The sequence below is a fragment of the Solanum tuberosum genome, unplaced genomic scaffold (genome assembly GCF_000226075.1).
Source record: "Solanum tuberosum cultivar DM 1-3 516 R44 unplaced genomic scaffold, SolTub_3.0 scf00552, whole genome shotgun sequence".
NCBI lineage: Eukaryota > Viridiplantae > Streptophyta > Magnoliopsida > Solanales > Solanaceae > Solanum > Solanum tuberosum.
The window spans coordinates 58,493-81,386 of NW_006239481.1; the positions used below are offsets into that span (position 1 = coordinate 58,493).

General features: G+C 33.8%; 4 protein-coding genes and 1 non-coding gene across 6 annotated transcripts; 2 read left to right on the forward strand and 3 right to left on the reverse strand.

Annotated features, from left to right (window-relative positions):
• Positions 1–273: 273 nt before the first annotated feature.
• LOC102587041 (uncharacterized) lies at positions 274–1,874 on the forward strand. Of its 2 annotated transcripts, none has more exons than XM_006365490.2 (3): positions 274–519; positions 809–864; positions 1,017–1,874. In XM_006365490.2, the coding sequence occupies exons 1-3, from the start codon at positions 298–300 to the stop codon at positions 1,621–1,623; spliced, it is 885 nt and encodes a 294-aa protein (XP_006365552.1). In that variant the 5' UTR covers positions 274–297; the 3' UTR covers positions 1,624–1,874. The 2 variants fall into 2 exon arrangements, with proteins under 2 accessions (XP_006365552.1, XP_006365553.1); XM_006365491.2 differs by having other exon boundaries at positions 1,020–1,874.
• Positions 1,875–5,442: 3,568 nt separating this feature from the next.
• TRNAT-AGU (transfer RNA threonine (anticodon AGU)) lies at positions 5,443–5,516 on the forward strand. Its single transcript has one exon. It is a non-coding gene; the product is annotated as a tRNA-Thr (tRNA).
• Positions 5,517–5,852: 336 nt separating this feature from the next.
• LOC102587579 (pentatricopeptide repeat-containing protein At3g20730) lies at positions 5,853–9,673 on the reverse strand. Its single transcript, XM_006365492.2, has 3 exons — positions 7,201–9,673; positions 6,691–6,810; positions 5,853–6,229 (listed from the first exon to the last, which is right to left on the reverse strand). Exon 1 carries the CDS (start codon positions 9,159–9,161, stop codon positions 7,317–7,319), a length of 1,845 nt encoding a protein of 614 aa, XP_006365554.1. The 5' UTR covers positions 9,162–9,673; the 3' UTR covers positions 5,853–6,229; positions 6,691–6,810; positions 7,201–7,316.
• A 555-nt stretch (positions 9,674–10,228) lies between these two features.
• On the reverse strand, positions 10,229–13,078 carry LOC102595981 (putative disease resistance protein At1g50180). The gene has a single exon (XM_006365516.1). It carries the CDS (start codon positions 13,076–13,078, stop codon positions 10,229–10,231), a length of 2,850 nt encoding a protein of 949 aa, XP_006365578.1.
• Positions 13,079–15,177: 2,099 nt separating this feature from the next.
• LOC102596637 (putative disease resistance protein At1g50180) lies at positions 15,178–18,147 on the reverse strand. The gene has a single exon (XM_006365518.2). The coding sequence runs from the start codon at positions 18,028–18,030 to the stop codon at positions 15,178–15,180; it is 2,853 nt and encodes a 950-aa protein (XP_006365580.1). The 5' UTR covers positions 18,031–18,147.
• Positions 18,148–22,894: the final 4,747 nt, after the last annotated feature.

Consider the following 22,894-nt stretch of genomic DNA (forward strand, 5'->3'; position numbering starts at 1 on the left):
TTGGTAAACGGGGAATAAAAGGAAATTTGATCTTTAATTTTTGTTCTTGTACCTAATTAGAAACTAAAGTCATACCGATCATAACTTAAAAATATTATGATACAAAAACATATATTTATATCCCGCAATTTTTAATTTTTGGACCAACACAAAATAAGGTTACAACTGTCAATATAAAACATATAATGCTGATTGGGCCCTCGTAGTTAACAAAGAAAAAAAAATACATATAAGACCCATTTGGATCTGTTTCCGTCGTGCCTACCCCTCAAAAATACACTTCGAGTTTTTTCGGCCATGAGAATAAGGAAGCATGCCAAAATTTCCCCACTCCACTATGCTTCTTCCGTATTTCTCCAACAGCAAGGTGCCCTTTTACAGCCCCACGTTTGTCAGCTCAATCAGTCTCCATGGGATGTTATCACATTCCCCGCTGAAGATTTACAAAACGATTATATTATTAACCACCACACACTTCCTCCTCCTCCGGCACCGGCGCCGTCTTCTTCTTCTTACAAGGTCAGTTCAATAAATCTCATTTATTCTTCCTTTCCTTTTTCCAGATCTATAGAATAACGCTCATTTCGTTTCTTCAATGTCTCTTCGGTTTTTGGTTTTTTTAGGGTTTTTTATCATCACTAGGGTTAATGAAAACAATCTCAATCTCAACATTTATGTTGTGTATTTAGCTTTCTTCGTTCAATTTATTTCACTGTTTCGCCCTATTTCCCAATGCACGGCTTGTATTCTTTTGAGAAATAAAGTTTTTTTAAAAAAAATTATTTCTGATTTGCTTTGCTGCGCGCAGTTGGATGGATATGATAGTTGCGCTGTAAATGGGACCTTTTATGATTCTGAACTGAGGTAACTTTTACATCAATTTGTTTTTACTGGCTAGCTACCAGTATCTTCAGAAAACGATAATTAGAAGTTCGATTCAAAATTTTGGCGTAATAGTTGGGTATAGATATAGACCGATTCAAAATTTCATTGAGTTAGCATTGTTTTTTTTCTAGTAGCATCACGTCAATGAAGCTGGAGGTGAATGATAGTGAGAGGAAAGAGATGGATTATTCGGAGAATAATAATATAGTCGCTGATGTTCCTGCTGATTCCGGCAATTTCGACAAGGATGGAAATGCTAATATTACAACAATGTGCGTGAAGAATGACGGAAAGGGATGGCAATGCAGTAGAGAATCGAAAAGAGGGCATGATTTATGTGAACACCATTTTGCTCAAGTACTGAAGAAGCAATACAGTAGTAGCAACAACGAATCAGCTCATTCTACTACTACTAGTACTGCTGCTGGGGCTGTGGCGGCAGCTGAGACGACTCAGAGTTGTCGCGGCCGCCCACATCGTCCTAAGAAATCGTCGAGTTCCGAATTTTACTATTATTCGGGTTTTGGTCCTTTATGGGGCAAAAAAAGAGGTTCGTCGTCGACTGGGAAGTCTACTCAGGGAGCACAATCTTCATCTTCTCAAATGGATAATGAAGGATTTGACTATATTGAAGACGACGAAGGCGATAATTATGATGATGAAGTTGCAAACTGTAAAGTGAAGATCAAAAGAACCCGTAAGCCCATCAAAGCTAGGTCACTCAAATCTTTAATGTGAAATTCTCAACAACAATATCTAGCTATAACATGTTTTGTGATATTTATATTATCGTAGAATATTGTAACTTTTTTTTGTAATAGGGACTTTTTAGGTTATGTTAGATTATTTTGGTTTCATGTTTGTAATGTCCTACTCTAGTCTACTCTAGGTGAGTACATATACTAGCTTTAATTTGCTTCAGTGTACTGTAGCCTTGGCATGTGTGGCGATGTTTTTTTTTTTTTTTTTATATAAATGTAAACTTTGTGTTACGCTGAACAAATCTAAATAGGGATAGAACTGTAATTTCCATTGTCGTTTTTGAATTGTATTCCAAGTGCACGGCGTGCGGCGGTAATATGGTAAGTATATGAGTTCTTCTTCATCACGTGTATCAGGTAAAAGAATGCAGAAAATATATTTTCTTTGAATGTAGTACTCCAAAAAAGAGATTTATTAAATTCATCGTCTAAAATAATTCTTAGATATTTGTGTGGGTTATAAATCATATCATAAGGGTAAAATGAAAATTTTAGAGTTTAATTATTTTAAAATGATATTCTTTTTTAAATAAGACTAAAAAGGAAATGTGTTATGTAAAATGAGACGGAGGATAAATTAATCTTTGTTCCCACCTTATGTAAACTCTATAGTACTCCTTTTGTCTTATTTTATGTGTCACCCCTTTCTTTTTAATTCGTTCAAAAAAGAATGTTACATTACTATAATTAGAAATAATTTACTCTTTTCATTCAACAATAATTGTCAATTATACTATTTTGGAATGTCCAACAATACTTGTTCACTTTATGAAATCAATAAATAATTTTATACTTAGTTCATAATTTACCATTATCATTAATTATAATCACTTTTATATTACATTTTAAAAACATTGTATTTATTATATTCAAAATATGATATAGTAAAATTCTCTTCTGTTTATAGTTTCTTAAAATGTGTGCAAAATTAATAGCGGAGAAATTTTGTTGGATAGAGGAAGTAAATTTAAAATTTCCCTTTCACCCTTAGTGAAATGATTCTCAACCACATAAATATCTAAGGATTGTTTTAGACCATATGTTTCAAAATTCTGTATCAAATTAAAGAATGTCACATAAAATGAGACGAAAGAAGTACTATTTATAGTCAACACTATTTTTTTCAAACAATTCTGATTATTTATTAGTTAAATGTGTGTTTTTTTCTTAATTACCATGTAAGGTTTACTGGGAAAAAGAATAAATGAATTCACATAAAAAATTACAGTAAATAACTTGACTTGTAACACGAGAACTGTAAATTAAATGGAGTTCACAAAAATATTTTGTAATTTTCTTTGGTTTAATTACATTGAAAGTATTGCTAATACTTATTTTAATGTGTAGTTGGATTGACCTTCTCACTTCGTTGACCAAATAAAAATAAGGATAAAAATGTAATTTCAATTCTTAGTAATCAATATTGTCTCAACGAATATATCATACGATGTTTGTTTTATAGGGATAATGGTCTGAAAAATACCCCAACTTTGGTCGAATTTGCTGTTGTGATACTAAACTTTCATGAGGACCTATTACCTCCTAGACTTATTTAATATCGTATTTTAAACATATATATTTGCCCACGTGGACATAAAAAATAATTACCAAAAATTATAAATAGTAATATGTCCACGTGGGCATATATATACCTTTAAAATATACTATTAAATAGTTTAGGGGGTAAAAAATACGGTATTAAATAGTCTAGGGAGGTAATAGGTCCTCATGAAAGTTTAGTATCGCAACAGCAAATTCGATCAAAGTTGAGATATTTTTCAGATCTTTATCCCTGTTTTATATTCAATGAATAAAAATTTATGATTTTAACATTATGAAAGAAGGAAGGATGAATAGGATTAGCAAGAACAATCATTTTCATTATGAAAAATGACCAATCCACTGTTTATGATTTCACCACACCCATTTAATTAAACTTGTTGCGCTAAATAAAAACATAACAAAATCATCCCGAATCAAAAATACTAAGTACCCAAATATACAAATTAAAACACTAATTGTAAGCCTTTTATTTTATGTTTTGAATGCAGTTAATTTCTTTTACTTCCAACTTCTTTTGATCTCTATATATACTTTTTAAAAACATTATTATATTTCCTACATTTAAAGAGACATTACAAAATAGATAAACCTGAGAATAATTGGTAACTAATATAAATTAGCCACATTATGGGTAGCTTGTATATTGTATATAAGGATCGAATTGTCCATTTTCGTTAAAGTATCTTAATTAGAAGTTGGAGCAAAAACGAAGAGAACAGAATATTAGCAGTAAATTTCTTAGTATTATAGTTAAAACGTAAAATTCTATATACAAGTATAAGTTGTGTATTTATTAATTTGATGTAAATATTAAGGGTGTTTTAAAATGTAATATTTGAAAATAAAAGATGCGTGAGTTTGTTTCAAATTAAATATCTTAAACAACACAATTTCTCTGGGTCAAATAATATAAAAATTCATTGATGATACATCGTATATGACGTTATTGTTCATATTATATATTCGGTCTCAAAGTTTTAACAAACACAAAAGTAGAGCCGTCAATATGAGCTAGGCCCGTAGGGCCGGTCTGACCTAACCCGTGATTTGATAGGACTGAGATACGATTTTTTGAGCCCATTTAAGAAAAGGGCTTTTAGCCCGGCCTGAATAAGCATGTCGATTTGTGTGGCTTGAGAAATATGGATAGAGCCGGCTTGTGGGCTAAATAAAAATTAATTAAAATATAAAAATAAAATAGAGTATTAAAAGTAACAAGAGTCTAAACTCAAAATCTGTTAAAAGTTTGAAATATTACAATTTAAATATAAATTATGTTTATAAAATATGTACTACATAAAATAAAATTTTCCTAAAATTTCTAGGGAATCACTGGATAGGCCGTAACCTATGGAATGTTGTCATAGTTTTTTGTGTTTTATTATGATCATTGGAAAACAATTAGGTTAATATTTCTATTTAACTATTTATGCTTTTACTTGAAATCAAACTTAATAAATATTATAAAGACAATTTTATTTGTGGATTTGATTAACAAGTAGTAACACTAACACCATGTAATATTGTCTTGTCGATATTTATGATAATATTTTTAAATTATAATTTAATTTAAAAAATTATAAAGAAAGTATACTTTTAAAAAAAAGAGGGCTGACCCGGCAAATCCCGTAGCCCACGTATTTGTGGGTTTGGCCGATCATTTTCTGGCCCACACAAAAAATGGGCTAGCCCGGCCTGACCCGTAAAATTTCAAAGCCTGTATGGATTAGCCCGATTGAGGTGGACCAGCCCATATCGACAGCTCTACACAAAAGTATTGAAACAAAAGGTAAATAATTAAAGACTTTACTTACTTCCTATCTTATATACTTTCTATACAATTAAAACCCTCCTCACTAAGAAACGAAACATTAGCTTGAAAATGAAAACGAACTTAGTATGTGAAGTTAATATGAATTTTGGATTCTAATCTTTTTAAAATCATTAGATTCTAAATTAATAAACTGTACAAACTTGATTAATAAATTTCTAATACAAAATCTGTTAAAGTTTGAATTTGAGTTCAATCGAATCCGTAGCTGACACTCTAGCTCCGCCCCTGTTTGTAACAACACAAAATTTGAGGGTGGATGTGTAGTATGAGATTGAAAGTTAAATAGCACTATTATTAATCCATCTAGTGATTTAAATTTTTTCGTAAAACATGTTTTTATTTTACTCAAAGATGTCCAACAAAAGATTTCATTAAAAAGTTTAAAATTTATTTCGCCTAGCTCTTGTAGCTCAGTTGGTTAGAGCACCCGTTTAGTAAGCGGGAGGTCTTGAGTTCGACTCTCAACAAGAGCATTTTGTTTTGTTGTATTCATTTTTCTTCGAATCGTGTGGATGTGTCTTTAATTACACACTTAGGTTCATGTTCTCTGGTTAGAGATGGAAGGGACATGTCATGATTTTAATTACACACTTAGTAGGCTCATGTTTTCTGGTTAGGGATGGCAACGAAGTGGGGTGCATGGTTGATTATGTGAAGTAGTACATGTTTTAGTTTATGCAGGGCGGGTTCAATTCATATTCTTAAAAATTCACAAGACCCTTAGGGTTCATTTTGAAAGACATAACTGATTGTATATGAAAACTGCTTGCTGAATTTGGTACCTTTATAGTCTATTAGTAATGGACCAATTAACTGATAATTGTACATCTGTTTATATACTTTGAACAAGTACCATGATTAATCTTTGATCTTTCTTAGCTATGTTCTAAGCACATTAATAATTATTCCCTCTGTTCCAATTTATATGGCACTATGTGATGACACAAAATTTAGAAATAAAGAAAGCTTTTCTCAAGTTTATAGTGTGTCCCCTGATTATTTTTTTTGTCACTTCCATTGCCATCACATGAAAAGGTATAATCTCAAAAAATCTCTGAATCAATTGCTAGCTGCCCTTTTCTCCTTTCTTTATACTCTGGATTGTCATGGTTACATCTTTTTTCTACAATTTTAAAATCCCTCGTTTGAAGCCACTTTCTCCAGCTTTGATACGATAATAGCTTCTCTGTAAAGATGTAATGCTATCAGATTGAAAGATACAAATTGACATGGTAACTTGTTGCACAAAGTTTAAGTACTGAAGAAATGATATTTTTTTAGAGATATTGGGTTCATTATAGTCAACTGTTTTATGTTTTTAACCGTATAGCTGAAATAAACAACCAAGTGTGGAGAACATTTTACTCTCAAGAAACATTGCAACTAAGTGCTCTTTCCTCCAAATATAAAACAACAAAATACACACGGAAGGGAAAAAGAAAACAGAGATATCAAAGAAATGGAACAAAATATCAAAGCATAAGAAAATTCACAACCGGGAGACTTTTGTTATTCAGAGCTTCAACTTTTTTTTAGGGATTACCCCCAGAGTGTTTCGATATCTCTGAGGCTTCAATGAATCAAATCAACACATGTACCCTAGATAAACAGATTTTGCTTTTCTTATGTGGACTGCAGTTGACTAACCTTTCAAGGTGCCAACAATTTGTACGAAGGATGGAAAACTGTAGTACATATTACTACATCAGAATCATCACCAATGGCATCGGCTAGTTTAGCTGATCCCTCTGTCAAATCCGCTTTCACCTGAGAAGATGTATTTTAGCTTTTTCTTAGCCTAAATCAAAAGAGCTAAACTGGGACTGATGCAGAGTTCAAGTAGCAGTGTAGCACCAAGTGCTATACATGTTGATAATGAATTTAGACTAATTTTTTCTATAACTGTGATGTCTAGGCCAGTTTGCACACACCTCAGCTAATTCTACAAGGTATCTACTACAATAACTATAGACTTAAGTAGGCTAAAGTTAGAAGGTTTAAGATGTAGCTATATCAAAAACTGAAATTTCATATAGAAAAGGTATAAGGTTTTCATTTTATCTCCAAAGCTAAATCACAGATTCAACAGCTTGAGTAAAACATGACCAGGCAAGACATGTAAGAAGTATAAGCGATTAAGTGGGTAAGAACGAATACCTATTCGTAGCTTTATTGCATCATCTGCACGCTGAAACTATCATTACCAAAACTTACTTTCGACAAATCCAGGTAGTATGAAACATTACAAGGAAGATCTGGATCATTTTCATGTATCAGCCAGTAGGTAGAAGTGCTACCATATCATTGCCAGAATGAAAAAGGCTGTAACCAGGATCTTTTGGTAACCTTCTAGTTTGAACCACATCTCGTTCCTTCCAAGCGCTATCCCATAAGCCAGCTGCAGAATACATACTTGCTAGAACCACATAGCCAACTGCATTTGTAGGTTCGATATTGCACAAATGCCTGGCTGCTACCTTCCCAAGGTCCATATTGCCATATATGCTACATGCCCCAAGAACTGAACCCCAAAGAGAGGCACTAGGTTTTATATTCATCCTGCAAATCAAATCATATGATTCATTCAAACAGCCGTTGCGTGCGAAAATGTCCACTAGGCAAGAGTAATGCTCATCTCTTGGAACAAATTTATATTTTCTAACCATCTCACTGAAACATTCCCATCCTTCAGCAGTCAACCCATTATGGCTACAGGCAAACAGGAGAGACAAGAATGTTATATCATTTGGCTCAAAGCCTTCACACTCCATCTTCTTAAAATATGAAACTGCATCGACTCCTCGACCATGCACACCATATGCAGAGATCATTGACGTCCATGATATTACATTTCTCTCCGTCATGTGCTGAAAAACATTGTTGGCATCTTCAATTTCTCCTGTTTTTGCATACATATCAACCAAAACATTACTCATCGCCACATCAAGAGTGCTTTGATATTTGATCACAATAGCATGCAGTTGTCTCCCCAAAGACAGTGACGCTGTATTGGCACATATGTTGATCATAGAGCATAAAATTATGCTATCGATTTCCCTATGATTCCGATGTAATTGACAAAAGATTTCTAGGCACTCATTTATATTTTTACCTTCACGTGCGTATCCAGTAATTAGCGCAGTGCAGGAAATCCTGTCTTTGTTCTGCATCTTCTTATATATATAACTTGCATTGGCCAGGTTTCCACATTTCACATAGGCATCAACTAATGCTCCACTAATAATACTATACGACCCATAACCAAATCGAATGATACATCCATGTATCATACTGATGTTTGCTAGTCCACCACACTTGCCACCTCCTACAGATGCTTTGAGAACACTTCCCAATGTGAAGCAATCGGGGAGTATACCTTGTCTGAACATCCAACGGAACAGCAGAAATGCATCAATGTTATAACCTCGAAAAGCATATCCAGAAATCATGACATTCCAAGAAACCAAATCCCTCTCTGCCATTGACTCAAAAACACAAAATGCATCCTCCATGTCTCCGCACTTAGAATTAAAATCAACCAACGCACTCTGTACATATAAATTATCCACAAACCTGCTCTTCTGAATGCACCCTTGTATTTGTTTTCCTAAATTTATACATGACACACTAGTGCATGCCCTCAAAACGCTTCCATAAGTAAACTGATTTGCACTCACCCCTTCCCTACGCATAGCAACAAACACATTAAGGGCTTCTTGTGAATCCCCATTCTGAGAGTACCCAGATAAAAGCGCAGTCCATGAAACCACATTCCTTTCAGGCAATTTATCAAACATCTTGCGGGCGGACACCATGTCACCAGACATTGTGTAGAAAATGATCAACTTGGTCCCCAAATGAACATTTGAAGGAAACCCAGTAGTTATAAGATGGGAGTGAACCAAACGACCCTGCTTATGAGCCTTTAGGTCAATGCAAAGCTGAATTATATTTGAGTAAATAGTATAATCTGCTTCAATGGGGTTGTCAAAAGCAAGCCTTAGAGCTTCCGTAAGCCTTTTGGCATTACAGAGTGATTCAATGGATGATTTCAAGGGAGGGAATTGAGAGGTTAGGCTAAGCCAGTTCACTACATTTCTATACGTTCTTTTCATCATTCTTTTGCATTTTTCCTTTCTCTACAGAAAAACCGAATGGTGAAGGAGAAGAGATAGAAATAGCCTTCTTTTCAAGCTTTCTGCTACGAAGTTCATTGAAGATAAACAGATAAATCTTTCACCAAATTTCAACAAACTGTTGCTTAACCAATTGAAGAAGTTTGTTGCTTCTGGTAAGCTAAGAGCTCCTACAAGCTTCCATCGGTTCGATCTGCAGCTTCTAAGCCTGTTTCTGCTACTGCCCCGGCGAAGAAGAATCCAGCTGCAGCTGCTAAGCCTAAAGCAGGGCAAAGCCCAAGCCCACTTGCCCAAACAAAACTGAGAACTGACAAAGTAAGGGTTTCAACTTTAAGAAAAGATTTTGGTGCCAGCCACCGTAGCAATCGCCGGCGCAGCCATCTCTACCCGAATTCCGAGTAGCTCGACACTTGGGCTCAAGCTCTCTACCAAATTAAAGTGAGTAATTACACAATTGCAGTGCCCTCTTTTTTTTATAAGCTATTTTGTTTTTTACAAAGATTTTGATCTGAGCAGTCTTTTTCATTAGTTCATCATCAATTCTGAAATCATAAAATTTAAATCCATTTCTTCGGAATTTTTTCTTTTTTGATCTTCCATCTGGTGCTTGATATCCACATGAATGGGATTAAAACACTCTTTAGCAAAGACGACTTCATATTCGAGGGACTTAAATTCAATTTGAAAACTTTGATTAAGAATGAACTAGTATTTACCAAATTGAACGAAAAAATGACTTTTGCTCCTTAGCTAGAGAAGTCATTTTTTAATAAAAAAAATAGAAAGAAGAACTATTTTGCCAGGAAACTTTTTTAGTGGAGAAAACATTTTCAAAGCAGTAAAGATAGGAAATTAAGAAGAAGATCATTCCAAACATACTCAGAATTAGTGCAAATATGAAAAGTGGAATTAGATATAACCCTTGCAATGAAGAAAGAAAAATGCTTCTTTTAAATGCATGTTTCTAAACTGGTAGTAGTTACATTTTCCTCTTGCTTAGTAGAAAACAGTTGCAGAAAAGTTTCAAAAAAAAAAAAAAGAAGACAGAATCAATCTGCATTGTCACTTGTGCTCCCCTCTGCCAGTGGCTTGAACAAATATGCTGCTCTTATTACCTGTGCATTTGACCTGATCTTTCTAATGATATTTTCACGCTCCAGTTCTTGGATCCATTCTTCATAATCTTTACTGGGATGTCCAACCACAATATTGGGAATGTGTCGGAGTTTGTGCAAATCTGAAACTTGAAGCTTAGCAATAAATGCTTCAGGCATTTCTCGAATTTCCAGCTTCTCAAGGTTAGTCAATGATATCAACTCTTCAGGGAGCCTCCTCAACGAGTAGCATTTGAAGATTTGCAGGCATTTGAGTCCTGCCAGTGCACCTTTCCCTAGCTTCATCTCTTGCATAGACATTAGTTGATCCATCCTGAAAAACTTGAGTCCACGAAACCCATTCTCTGATATTGTTATACTGTCATCTTGCTGATCATATCGGTCAAAAGCTTTAACTAGTTTTAGAACTGACAAGTTGGTTAACTTCTCCAACACTTGAATTGAATCTGGATGGAGCTTCGAGTTCACCAAAGTCAGCTGACAAAGATTAGGTGGAAATAGACAAGGATGAACTGGTATTGATGCTAAGTCTCCCTTCAACTTAAGCTTCACAACATGACTCAGCTTAGGCAAACCAGCAACCAAAGATATTTGCAAGCTATTGGTTAGTTCCAAGCATAAGGATTGAAGGCTCTCAAGCTCAGCAAGTGAATCACATAATTGATCCATGTCTAGGTTATTAGCACTTTCAATGAGTAAACCAATTTTTTGGAGATTAGTCATTCTTGTCAGGTTTTCATGGTGCATCCAGTGATGAACAGGTATGCTGCCTAGAGTTTGGAGATTTTTAGGTAGGTCAATCTTCAATAGGCTGGGGGAATTTATGTAACCAAGTAGATGCCGTAAATTCTCTAACTTCCACAAGACATTAGGAACTTCCACAGAATAATACCCAGACATGGGCATATCTATTGTTTCCAAGTTTTGCAAACTGCTTATCGAATGGGGAAGCTTCTTTATGTGTGTCTTCCATCCTATGCCTAAGTACTTCAAGGAACATAGTTTCCCAATACTATCTGAGATCACATTTAAACCAGGAGAGTCTATGTATAGCACTTTGAGAAGTTTGAAACTACTTGTACAAATACAATTTAGGTTAACTACTTTAGCAGAGGAATCAAAGGATAGAAGGGATCTTATATACGATTTTGAATTTCCCAAATATTCGTACCTCTCGAGTGGAGAATAAAGGACATGATGCCGAGATTCAGAGAGGGATATAGATGGATTATCTACCTCGAGAAACATTTCTTCCTTGGCCTGCATTATACAAAAGTCTCGTAGGAGATCATGGAGCCGGCAACTTTTAACTCTGTCATCTGCTCTAACTTGGATTACTTGCAACATATTTCTGCCAATGAGATCATCTAGATAATCCTCCACAATGTCCTCTAACTTTTGTTCTCCATTTTGATGAATAAGACCATGGGCAATCCATATGTGCATGAGTTGCCTCACAAGGATGTCTTTGCCTTTTTGGAGAAGGCCTAAGTAGAGAAAGCAAGATTTTAAATGGGGAGGTAAGTCTTTATAACTCAATGCCAAAATTCCTGATACACCATAAGTTTGACTTCTAACGAGGTGTAAATCAAGGTTTCGTTGTACTCTCTGCCACTCACTTCTTTGCTTCTTCTTCCCAGCCAAGAGGCCTCCAATGACAGTGATTGCCAGTGGCAAACCGTCACATTTTTCCAGAATCTCTTTCCCCACGCCCACCAAGTCATGTGGAAACTCTCTATCCTCGGCAACTGCTTTCTTGAGAAAGAGTTCCCAGCTCTCCTCTTCACTCAATACTTTATGTTCATAGAGTGTAGTATGAGCATCTGCATGCAAGGCAACCTCCTTACTGCGGCTGGTAAGTAGCAATCTACTTGACTTACCATTGTCAGGAAATGACCTAACAATGAGATCCCATGCTTCTGTGGTCCAGATGTCATCAAGAACAATGAGATAACATGTATCTTCCAAACACCTCTGGAGCATTTCCTCCAAACCAGCCTCTGACAATTTGTCCATTGTATCCACTATCTTCACTTTATCTTCTTCTGGACTTGCCAGTTGTAAAATGAGTTCCTTGATGATCTTCATGGGCTTATAATCTTGGGATACATAAAGCCATGCCCGAGTGTCAAACATGTCTCTGATTTGAGTTTGGTTATAAACTTCCTTGGCAAGAGTCGTCTTGCCAACGCCCCCCATACCAACAATTGAAGCAACACGAAGCCATTTGTCCTCCTTCAGAAGGATTGACACGACAGAATTCACATGCTTCTCTAGACCAACAGTATCTTTATTGGCAACCAAGGGTGAGGAGCGTCTTAGTTCATGCATCTTCTCACGTGTTGTGCTTGACCCTTCCCCATCTCCGAGACCTTGAATATGCCTGATGCCATATCTTTCACGACTATTGGATATTTCAAGTATTCTGGTCTGAATTGATTCAATCTCTTTCCCTACTTTGTAAAGACCGTATAGTTTCTTAGGATAGAAGACACACTTGATGAAGAAACTTTGACGTTTTTGGGACTCAACTTGGTGGATGAATATTTCAATCACATCCTCAGCATGGTAGGCAACTGCTCTGATTTCAGATACCCAATTGCGGATTGTTGCGGCCTCATCTTCCTCTTGCTTCATATCTGCATCTTTCAGGAAACACTTCATGCGGACAAGCTCGTTTCGCACTTCTTCAACTCCTCGTCGGACGTTTTTCAGGAAAACAATTTTTCTCTGGAAAAGATCTATAAGCCGCTCTGCAACATAGGAAACTGCTGCTTCAGCCATCTCTGTTTTTGTTTTCTCTCTCTCTTTGTTCTTATTTCTTGTTGCTTGTCTCCTTAAATTTCTGAATTAATGTCTTATATAACTATGTGATTCTAGGGATAGATTGCTGCAATATGCTACAATGATACTTTACTTGATCATCATCTTCATAAAGAAGGATGAAACTTTACTTGATCAGTAATCATAGCATCTTCTTTCTCTACTTTATCAGCTGGTTTCTTTGTTTTTGTGTTTTCGTGTCCTACAGTTCAAACCTTAGAACTGAACTTGTGTGAGCCCAAATTTTGGATGGAATAGATAAATTTCAGACATTCAATTGTTTATGTGTCAAATGGGGGAAAATATTAGAAAACTGAAAGCAACTATGATGGATTACGCAAAGTTTCAATTGTTGTAAGACATCATTTGCTACAAACTTGAAGTATAGAATTTATGCCTTGTGGTAATTATATACCAACATGACTCTTTAATTTCTTGAAGAACTCAAACATCCATTGATTTGACTGTGTTCAACTAATTGTATATGGAGGCGAAGTCTTCCGGTTTAAGATTAATGTTACCTTTTTAATTTTATGTGTAATGCTTTACTTTTTATGAAAGTTAAAAGCACTTCTTCTAATATATCTTCAGAACCCAAGGACAAGGGTGTGCCGAGTAAGTTGATGAATTGAGTGGAGAATCATGAAGTCGGGATATTTGTACAACAGAAAATTTAATTGTTCAGTGATGAAAGATGCATTGGAAAAAGGAGATAATGAGTACTTAGGGACACAAACATTTAAGGGAGAGCAAGGTAACAATTGAAGATGTTGAGACACAACTAGTATAATAAAACAATAGAATTTACTCTCCATATTTTTCAGAGGAAATAACAGTAAAAAGACTGTTCTTCCCGGATGAAATTAAATTCTTATTAGATATCAAGATTCCAACAAATAATCTCAAGATTACAAATTTTTCTAGATAGTCTTTAGTTTAATAGTTCTCGTTTGACTATTTTGTAAAGGAATGGTAGTCCTTGTTTTATGGAATGTCTCGTAAGAAAAGTACAATAGTACTTTTGAAAAGCTTAGGTAGATATATGCGTATGCCTTTTGTAATCTGAAATGTATGAAAAAGCTTCTGGTTAACCTTAAGTTTTCCAAATGCCAACATAAAGAAGCAATGACAGCCATTGGAATAGGAACAAACAAAGTAACTCCAGCATTCTCCATGGGAGGTGAAGGTGCAGGTGCTTCTTCTCCTGCAGCCAAGACTCCAACATTTCCAAAAGCTAAAAGAACCATTAGGCAAATGGTGAAAACCATAGCAAACTTCTTGGAACCCTCCATTTCTTTTTCTTCTTTTTCACTTCAAGAAATTCGAAAAAAATGAGAAAATTAAACAATGAAAAACTAGAATCTTATTGAAAGTGACTTTGTGAGTAGTGTGTTTGAAAAGGGTAGCAAGAGGACTGGCTTTTATAGAGAAAATTAAATTAAGTTGATTGTCCAACTATCTTATTACAGAAAATAGAAACACTTACACCATGTTTGGATCGTTGTTACCCGTTGTATTGTATTGTTAGTTTACATACAATGTTTGTTTTAATTGTTACTTAAATTTTATTGTATCGTATCATTTAAATCCATTGTTAGATAACAACAAAAGGACCCATTTTGTGTAAACAACTAAGTTGGTGTGATCGCGTCGTTTACCTTAATTTTTTCATTTCATTTTATCCTTACTTATATTTAATAATTCTATTTATCCTTCACCCTACCTTTTCATAATAGTTCTACCCCGTGCCCTACTTTTCTTGTAGGTTTATCATTCAAATTATGGATGTATGACATTATGTAACGACGGAGAATGATAGAATCTCTCCAAACATTATATTCATTCAAACAATACACTACGATACAATACGATATAATATGATACAATATGAAACTGTACGTAACAACCATCCAAACAAAATGTTAGAAAAGGGGTAACAATTGGCTAAAGTAAAATATTGGATAATGTTAGTCAATCCAGTTTGTACCAAACCAAAAAAGAAATGAACTTTTTCCAGACTAATACTATACTTATCCTTAAATTCTTTAAATTATAAAGTCCTAAGGAATCAACCAAAATGACTCCTCAGGGAAATGTTCTTTAAAAATTTCCTGTGCCATTTTCTTGGCCCTTCTTTCCATAGTTGTTGTACTTGTACCCATATAATCTCTACGCTTCAGTTGTTGGATCCATTCTTCATAATCTGTACTTGGATGTCCAACCACAACGTTGGGAATGTGTTGGAGTTTGTGCAAATCTGAAACTTGAAGTCTAGCAATAAATGCTTTAGGCATTCCTCGAATCTCCAGCTTCTCAAGGTTAGACAATGATATCAACTCTCCTGGGAGCCTCGTCAACGAGTAGCATTTGAAGATTTGCAGGCATTTGAGTCCAGCCATTGCACCTTTCCCTAGATTCATTGCTTTCATATACATTAGTTGATCCATCCTGAGAAACTTGAGTCCACGAAACCCATTCTCCGATATTCTTATCCTATACTCTTGATACCAATCATAATGATAAAAGGCTTTAACTAGTTTTAGAACTGACAAGTTGGTTAACTTCTCCAATAATTGGATTGAATATGGATGGAGGTTCGAGTTCACCAAAGTCAGCTGACAAAGCTTAGATGGAAATACACAAGAATTAATTGGTATTAATGCTAAGCGTCCCTTCAACTTAAGCTTGACAACATGACTCAACTTAGATAAACCAGCAACCAAAGGTATTTTCATGCTACCCTCTACTTCCAAACACAAGGATTGAAGGCTCTCAAGCTCTGCAAGTGAATCACATAATCGATTCATGTCTAGGTTATCAGCACTTCCAATGAGTAAACCAACTTTTTGGAGATGAGTCATTCTTGTCAGGTTTTCATGGTGCATCCAGTGATGAACAGGTATGCTGCCTAGAGTTTGGAGATTTTTAGGTAGGTCAATCTTCAATAGGCGGGGGGAATTTATGTAACCAAGTATATGCCGTAAATTCTCTAACTTCCACAAGACATTAGGAACTTTCACAGAATAAAACCTAGACATGGGCATATCTATTGTTTCCAAGTTATGCAAACGACTTATCGAATGGGGAAACTTCTTAATACATGTCTTCCATCCTATGCCTAAGTACTTCAAGGAACATAGTTTCCCAATACTATCTGAGATCACCTTTAAACCAGGAGAGTCTATGTATAGCACTCTGAGAAGTTTGAAACTACTTGTACAAATACAATCAAGGTTAACTAGTTTAGCAGATGAATCAAAGGATAGAAGAGATCTTATATATGATTTTGAATTTCCCAAATATTTGTACCTCTTTACTGGAGAGTAAAGGACACGGTGCCGAGATCCAGAGAGGGATATAGATGGATTATCTACCTCCAGAAACATTTCTTCCTTGGCCTTCCTCATACAAAAGTCTCGTAGGAGATCATGGAGCCGGCAACTCTTAACTCTGTCATCTGCTGTAACTAGGATTACTTGAAGCATATTTCTGCCAATGAGCTCATCAAGATAATCCTCCACAATGTCCTCTAATGTTTGTTCTCCCTTTTGATGAATAAGACCATGGGCAATCCATATATGCATGAGTTGCTTCACAGGGATGTCTCTGCCTTTTTGGAGAAGGCCTAAGTAGAGAAAGCAAGATTTTAAATGGGGAGGTAAGTCCTGATAACTCAATGCCAAAATTGTTGATACGCCATAAGTTTGAGGTTTGACAAGGTATGAACTGAGGCCTCGCTGTACTCTCTGCCACTCACTTCTTTGCTTCTTCTTCCCCGCCAAGAGACCTCCTATGACGGTGATTGCCAGTGGCAACCCATCACATTTTTCCAGAATCTCTTTTCCCACGTCCACCAAGTCATGTGGACACTCTCTATCCACAGCAAATACTTTCTTGAGAAAGAGTTCCCAGCTCTCCTCTTTACTCAATACTTTATGTTCATAGAGTGTAGTATGAGCATCTGCATGCAAGGCAACCTCCTTACTGCGGCTGGTAAGTAGCAATCTACTTGACTTACCATTGTCAGGAAATGACATAACAATGAGATCCCATGCTTCTGTGGTCCAGATGTCATCAAGAACAATGAGATAGCATGTATCTTTCAAACGCCTCTGGAGCATTTCATCCAAACCGGCCTTTGACAATTTGTCCATCGTGTCCACTATCTTCACTTTATCTTCTTCTGGATTTGCCAGTTGTAAAATGAGTTCCTTGATGATCTTCATGGGCTTATGATCTTGGGATACATAAAGCCATGCCCGAGTGTCAAACTTGTCTCTGATTTGAGTTCGGTTATAAACTTCCTTGGCAAGAGTCGTCTTGCCGACGCCCCCCATACCAACAATTGAAGCAACACGAAGCCGTTTGTCCTCCATCAGAAGGATTGACACGACAGAGCTCACATGCTTCTCTAGACCAACAGAATCCTTGTTGGCAACCAAGGGCGAGGAGCGTCTTAGTTCACACAGCTTCTCATGTGTTGTGCTTGACTCTTCCCCATCTCGAATATGCCTGATGTCGTATCTTTCACGACGGTTGGATATTTCAAGAATTCTGGTCTGAATCGATTCAATCTCCTTCCCTACTTTGTAAAGACAGTATAGTTTCTTAGGATAGAAGACACACTTGATGAAGAAACACTGTCGTGTTTGGGACTCAACTTGGTGGATGAATATTTCAATCACATCCTCAGCATGGTAGGCAACTGCTCTGATTTCAGATACCCAATTGCGGATTGTTGCGGCCTCATCTTCCTCTTGCTTCATATCTGCATCTTTCAGGAAACACTTCATACTGACAAGCTCATCTTGCATTGCTTCAACTCCTTGTTGGATGTTTTTCAGGAAAACAATTTTTTTCTGGAGAAGATCAATAAGCCGCTCTGCAACATAGGAAACTGCTGCTTCAGCCATCGCTGTTTTTTTTTTCTCTCTCTCTCTATTTCTCTTTTTTCTTATTTCTTGTTGCTTGTCTCCTTAAATTTCAGAAATAATGTCTTATTTAACTATGTGATTTTTGGGATAGATTGCTGCAATGTGCTACAATGATACTTTACTTGATCATCTTCATAAAAAAGATGAAACTTTACTTGATCAGTAATCATTGCATCTTCTTTTTCTCTACTTTTATCAGCAGGTTTCTTTGTTTTTTGCGTAACTGAACTTGTGTGCCCAAATTTTGGATGGAATAGATAAATTTCAGGCATTCAATTGTTTATGTGTCAAGTTGGGAGAAAATATTATAAAACTGAAAGCAACTACAATGGATTACGCAAAGTTTCAATTGTTTTAAGAAATCATTTGCTACAAACCTGAACTAAAGAATTGATGCCTTGTGGTAATTATATACCAACAAGACTCTTTCTTGAGGAACTCAAACATCCATTGATTCGATTGTGTTCAACTAATTGTATATGAAGGCCAAGTCTTCCGATTGAAGATTAATATTACCTTTTCAATTTTATATGTGTAATGCTTTTACTTTTTATGAAAATCAAAGTACTACTTCTAATAAATATATATACAGAATCCGAGAACAAGGGTGTGTGAGTAAGTTATGAGATGAGTGATGAATCATGAGGTTGGTATATCGCACAACTATACATAGTACACAACTAGTAGTATAAAACTATAGATATTTCTGAGAAGAAATAACAAAACCTGTTCTGTTCTTTCAGAATGAAATTAAATTCTTATTAGATATCAAGATCCCAACCAATAATCTCAAGATTACAATTATGGAAAAGAAACAAGAATTTAAGAAGGGGCGAAAAAACAGAAACTTCAGAAAAAGACGGCAGCCATTGAAGCAATGACAGCCATTAGAAGAGGAACAAACAAAGTAACTCCAGCACTCTCCATAGTAGGTGAAGGTGCTGGTGCTTCTGCAGCCAACACTCCAACATTTCCAAAAGCTAAAAGAACCATTAAGCAAATGGTGAAAACCATAACAAACTTCTTGGAACACTCCATTTTTCCTTCAAGAACAATAAAAATGAGAAAAATAAACAATGAAAAACTATAATCTTATTGAAGTGACTCTGTGAGTAGTGTAGTTTTAAAAAGTTAACAAGAGGACTGGCTTTTATAGGGGGAAAAAAAAATTTAGTTGCATTTCCAACTATCTTATTACAGAAAATTAAAAAAAAAACTTAAGAATTGCCTATATTTTAAAGGGGCAATGTTAGTTAATCCAGTCTGTAACCAAAAAAAGAATTGAATAACTACTATTTTCCAGGCTAGTTTTTACTTGCCGAAGAGAAATGAAGCTCCTACATGTGCACTGCTACTATAAATAATTGGTGACAGATTTTATTTGATTATTTTGGATTGAGTTATCTTAATTAACTATGTAATTTATCCAAAAAAAATCATTTGTATAAGTTGTCAAGCTTGTGTATGTAATCATTGAGAATGGTTAGTTAAGCAACCAGCACATGTTAAAGCATCAATTAGCTGATCATCATTTTCCATTATTAGGTGGATTGGGTGTTTTAATCTATATTTCTCTATCCTTAATCCTTTGTTAGTATAATTAAAAAGTATTGTTAGTCTCTTTCTGATGTATCTTCTTACGTCACCTTTACTTTGCAATCCTCTTTTTAAATCAACATTACTGCTTCCACCGTCCACATTTTTACTTGTTCACTATACTATACTATTTTGGGATGTCCAACAATATTTATTCAGTTTATAAAATCAATGAATAATTTATCATTATGTGTCTATTTTCCCCTTGCTATTAAATATTATCCATTTTTCAATGTGCAGATGACTTATCATATCATATCATATCATATATTACTAAAAGTGGGAAGGTTCAAAGTGCAAAAGTTGAATTACCATTTTATCCTTTTATTAAATTAAAATATTATATTTAATTAATTATCATATATTACTAAACAACAATCATATCAAATATAAATACAATATAATAAATGTGCATCTTCCAATAAGTTAGAAAGTTTGTTTGGGAATTAATTAAGAAGTTATATTCTGATTTTTCAACCTTCGTAAAACTTTTGAGCTTTCTACGTTGATCAATGAGCAGATAAAACTTTTGAACTTCTAACGTTGATTAATGTATTAACAAATCATTAATCTAAGTTGGTGTGCTATATGTATAAAAACTTTTTTAAGTGCAAAGACATTTAATAAAAATATGAATCTAATCTAATCTAATCTAAATGGATAAGAACGTGGGAAATGTCCTATCTTCAAAGTTGAATTACCATTTTGCCTATATGGTAAATTAAAATATTATATATTTAAGTATTTAAATATTAAATTGTTGCACTACTCATCCAAATCTGCTCATATTCTCTTCACGTTAATAAATCAAGAAGACATAATTCCTCATTAAACAATATAGTCAAATCAGTTACAAACTTTTTACTTTTTGATTTCTTTTTATTTTTCTTATTTATGTTCTATATTTAAGAATCCAAAAGGACATAATTTTACATTAAATATTATATTTCAAATTAGTTACTATAAGTCTTTTCACCTCTCCTAATATCTCCTATTTATACCTTAATCCCATATTCAGTGTGTATCTAATTTTATGAACAGTTGAAGTTGAATTTAACTATGGTAAAGTAATACTTTTCCTTGTTCTTTTTTTTTAATTATCATTTTGATGAAAATGCTTTTGTTTTATAAAAAATTGATTTGTTGATTTGATGTTTAATTATATGAATGGTGGTAAACTTATGTAGAGAGAGAGAGAGTAATACTTTTGTTTCCTATTTATTTATCGATTGAGAATACTTCTGTTTCATTGAATTTTTATTTGATGATTTCAATTTTTCATATACACAATTCATTTGTTTTTAGGTTGGCTATTAAGTATGTATATATACAAATTCAAGGTTATCTATTTTTAAAAAAAATATTTTACATGCACTTATTTTTTGCAATATATAATTTTTGGTTCAATAGTGAATTATAGTAATAATTATATTGTTTTCTTTTCCTTCCAGCATATTCACATTTTTATTATTTTTCTTGATGTAATAGAGTATTGTTGTATTTTTTTTATGAAGTATGACAATACCATACGGTTAATATCTCACAGATGATTGTGTTGTATTTCATAATACAATTATATGTATACAACTTAACAATTTTTTTAGTCAAAATTTACAGATGAAGAAAATTAAAAATTTTGAATGAGCCTAAGAAGACAAAAGATACATATACATGTAATTATGATTTATATATGTCATTTATATACTCACCGATTATGTTTATAACAAATAAATAGTATATATTTTTGTAGGTGTACACTATGAAATTGATAATGATTTACTAACCATCCTAAGTGAGACATATGTTGATCGAATTTCTCTACAACTATTACAAAACGCTACTCTCATTCGACAACAACTTCTTGATATGTATGTGTTTGTTAAAAGCTGGAGGCTACTATTCCTTAAAAAGAAGGTGGAAACCTCAAGGCATTAAATATTTTGCAACCATATGTATTGGGACATATTAAAAAAAGAATTGTTATCAAGTTGAATACTTGATATATTATAAGAATTGCATATTTGAAGTCGTTTGAGTATTTCTTTTGAAATTCACTTAATACCAATATTTTAGTATGATGTGTCTTCCAATGATAATCAGTTGAATATGCTCACCACTCATCGATTCGAGCTTGTATTTTACACATCGCACACTTATATTTTAAAAAGTATTTATACTAATTAACACGGTATAAACGTGTGTTGCACGTGTTCCAAAACTAGTGAAATAAAAGGTTCAAGGAATGCAAATAGAAAAATAGCTATAAAAAGGCAAGAAAGGATTTTTGAATTCTTACTCACCATTTTTATAGGCTCTTATATAGTTTTAATTTATTAATTAATGTCATCTTCTTTTTTGTTCTTGAAGAAAAAGCAACAATTTGAGAGGATGGGAAGTGCTTAGAGCTATTGGCGTCTAGAGTTCGATTAGCCAATAACATCAACTTCACAAAACAAAGTTCAACACAAATTTATCGTAATGCACAATTTTTATGTATCATTGTATATGAAAGTTTAGACACATATATTATTATTTCGACATGTAATATTTTAATTTTAGCATTCAAATATTGTTGTTATACTTTTAGCAGTTGTTTCTACTTTATATGTAAAGAGAGAATTGTGTTTTAATTTCTTTATTTTAGTAAGATTAAGCTTGCATTTTTTAAAACCAATATATTTAACTATAATATACTCCCTCCATCCCAATGAAAAAGTTTGAACAAATTAACTTGAAATACACGTGCAAAGCACGTGTCCATATACTAGTATTACTATAAGCATGAACAAAAAAAGTTGAAAGTTGAATTACGGTTTTACCCCTTCTATTAATTAAATTGTTATAAAATATTTAAATATTTGATTGTATAAGTTTAATTAAAATGTTAAATGACTTTTAGACTTCCTAAGATTAATTCCTAATTAAATATCTAATTTATTAATATTTATCATCTATAATCTATATGTATATAATAATTATAATTATTTTTTTAAAAAGTCTAATTAAAATGTTAATGACTTTTAGACTTCCTAAGATTAGTTCCTAATTAAATATCTAATTTATTAATATTTATCATCTATAATCTATATGTATATAATAATTATAATTATTTTTTTAAAAAGTCTAATTAAAATGTTAATGACTTTTAGACTTCCTAAGATTAGTTCCTAATTAAATATCTAATTTATTAATATTTATCATCTATAATCTATATGTATATAATAATTATAATTATTTTTTTAAAAAG

Excerpts from the sequence above, each read along its gene's own strand:
- LOC102587041 (XM_006365490.2), top strand. The coding sequence starts at position 298 with ATGAGAATAAGGAAGCATGCCAAAATTTCCCCACTCCACTATGCTTCT. Across the intron at positions 520-808 it reads CGTCTTCTTCTTCTTACAAG|TTGGATGGATATGATAGTTG; the intron begins GTCAGTTCAATA and ends TGCTGCGCGCAG. Across the intron at positions 865-1,016 it reads TTTTATGATTCTGAACTGAG|TAGCATCACGTCAATGAAGC; the intron begins GTAACTTTTACA and ends TTTTTTTTCTAG.
- LOC102587579 (XM_006365492.2), bottom strand. The coding sequence starts at position 9,161 with ATGATGAAAAGAACGTATAGAAATGTAGTGAACTGGCTTAGCCTAACC.
- LOC102595981 (XM_006365516.1), bottom strand. The coding sequence starts at position 13,078 with ATGGCTGAAGCAGCAGTTTCCTATGTTGCAGAGCGGCTTATAGATCTT.
- LOC102596637 (XM_006365518.2), bottom strand. The coding sequence starts at position 18,030 with ATGGCTGAAGCAGCAGTTTCCTATGTTGCAGAGCGGCTTATTGATCTT.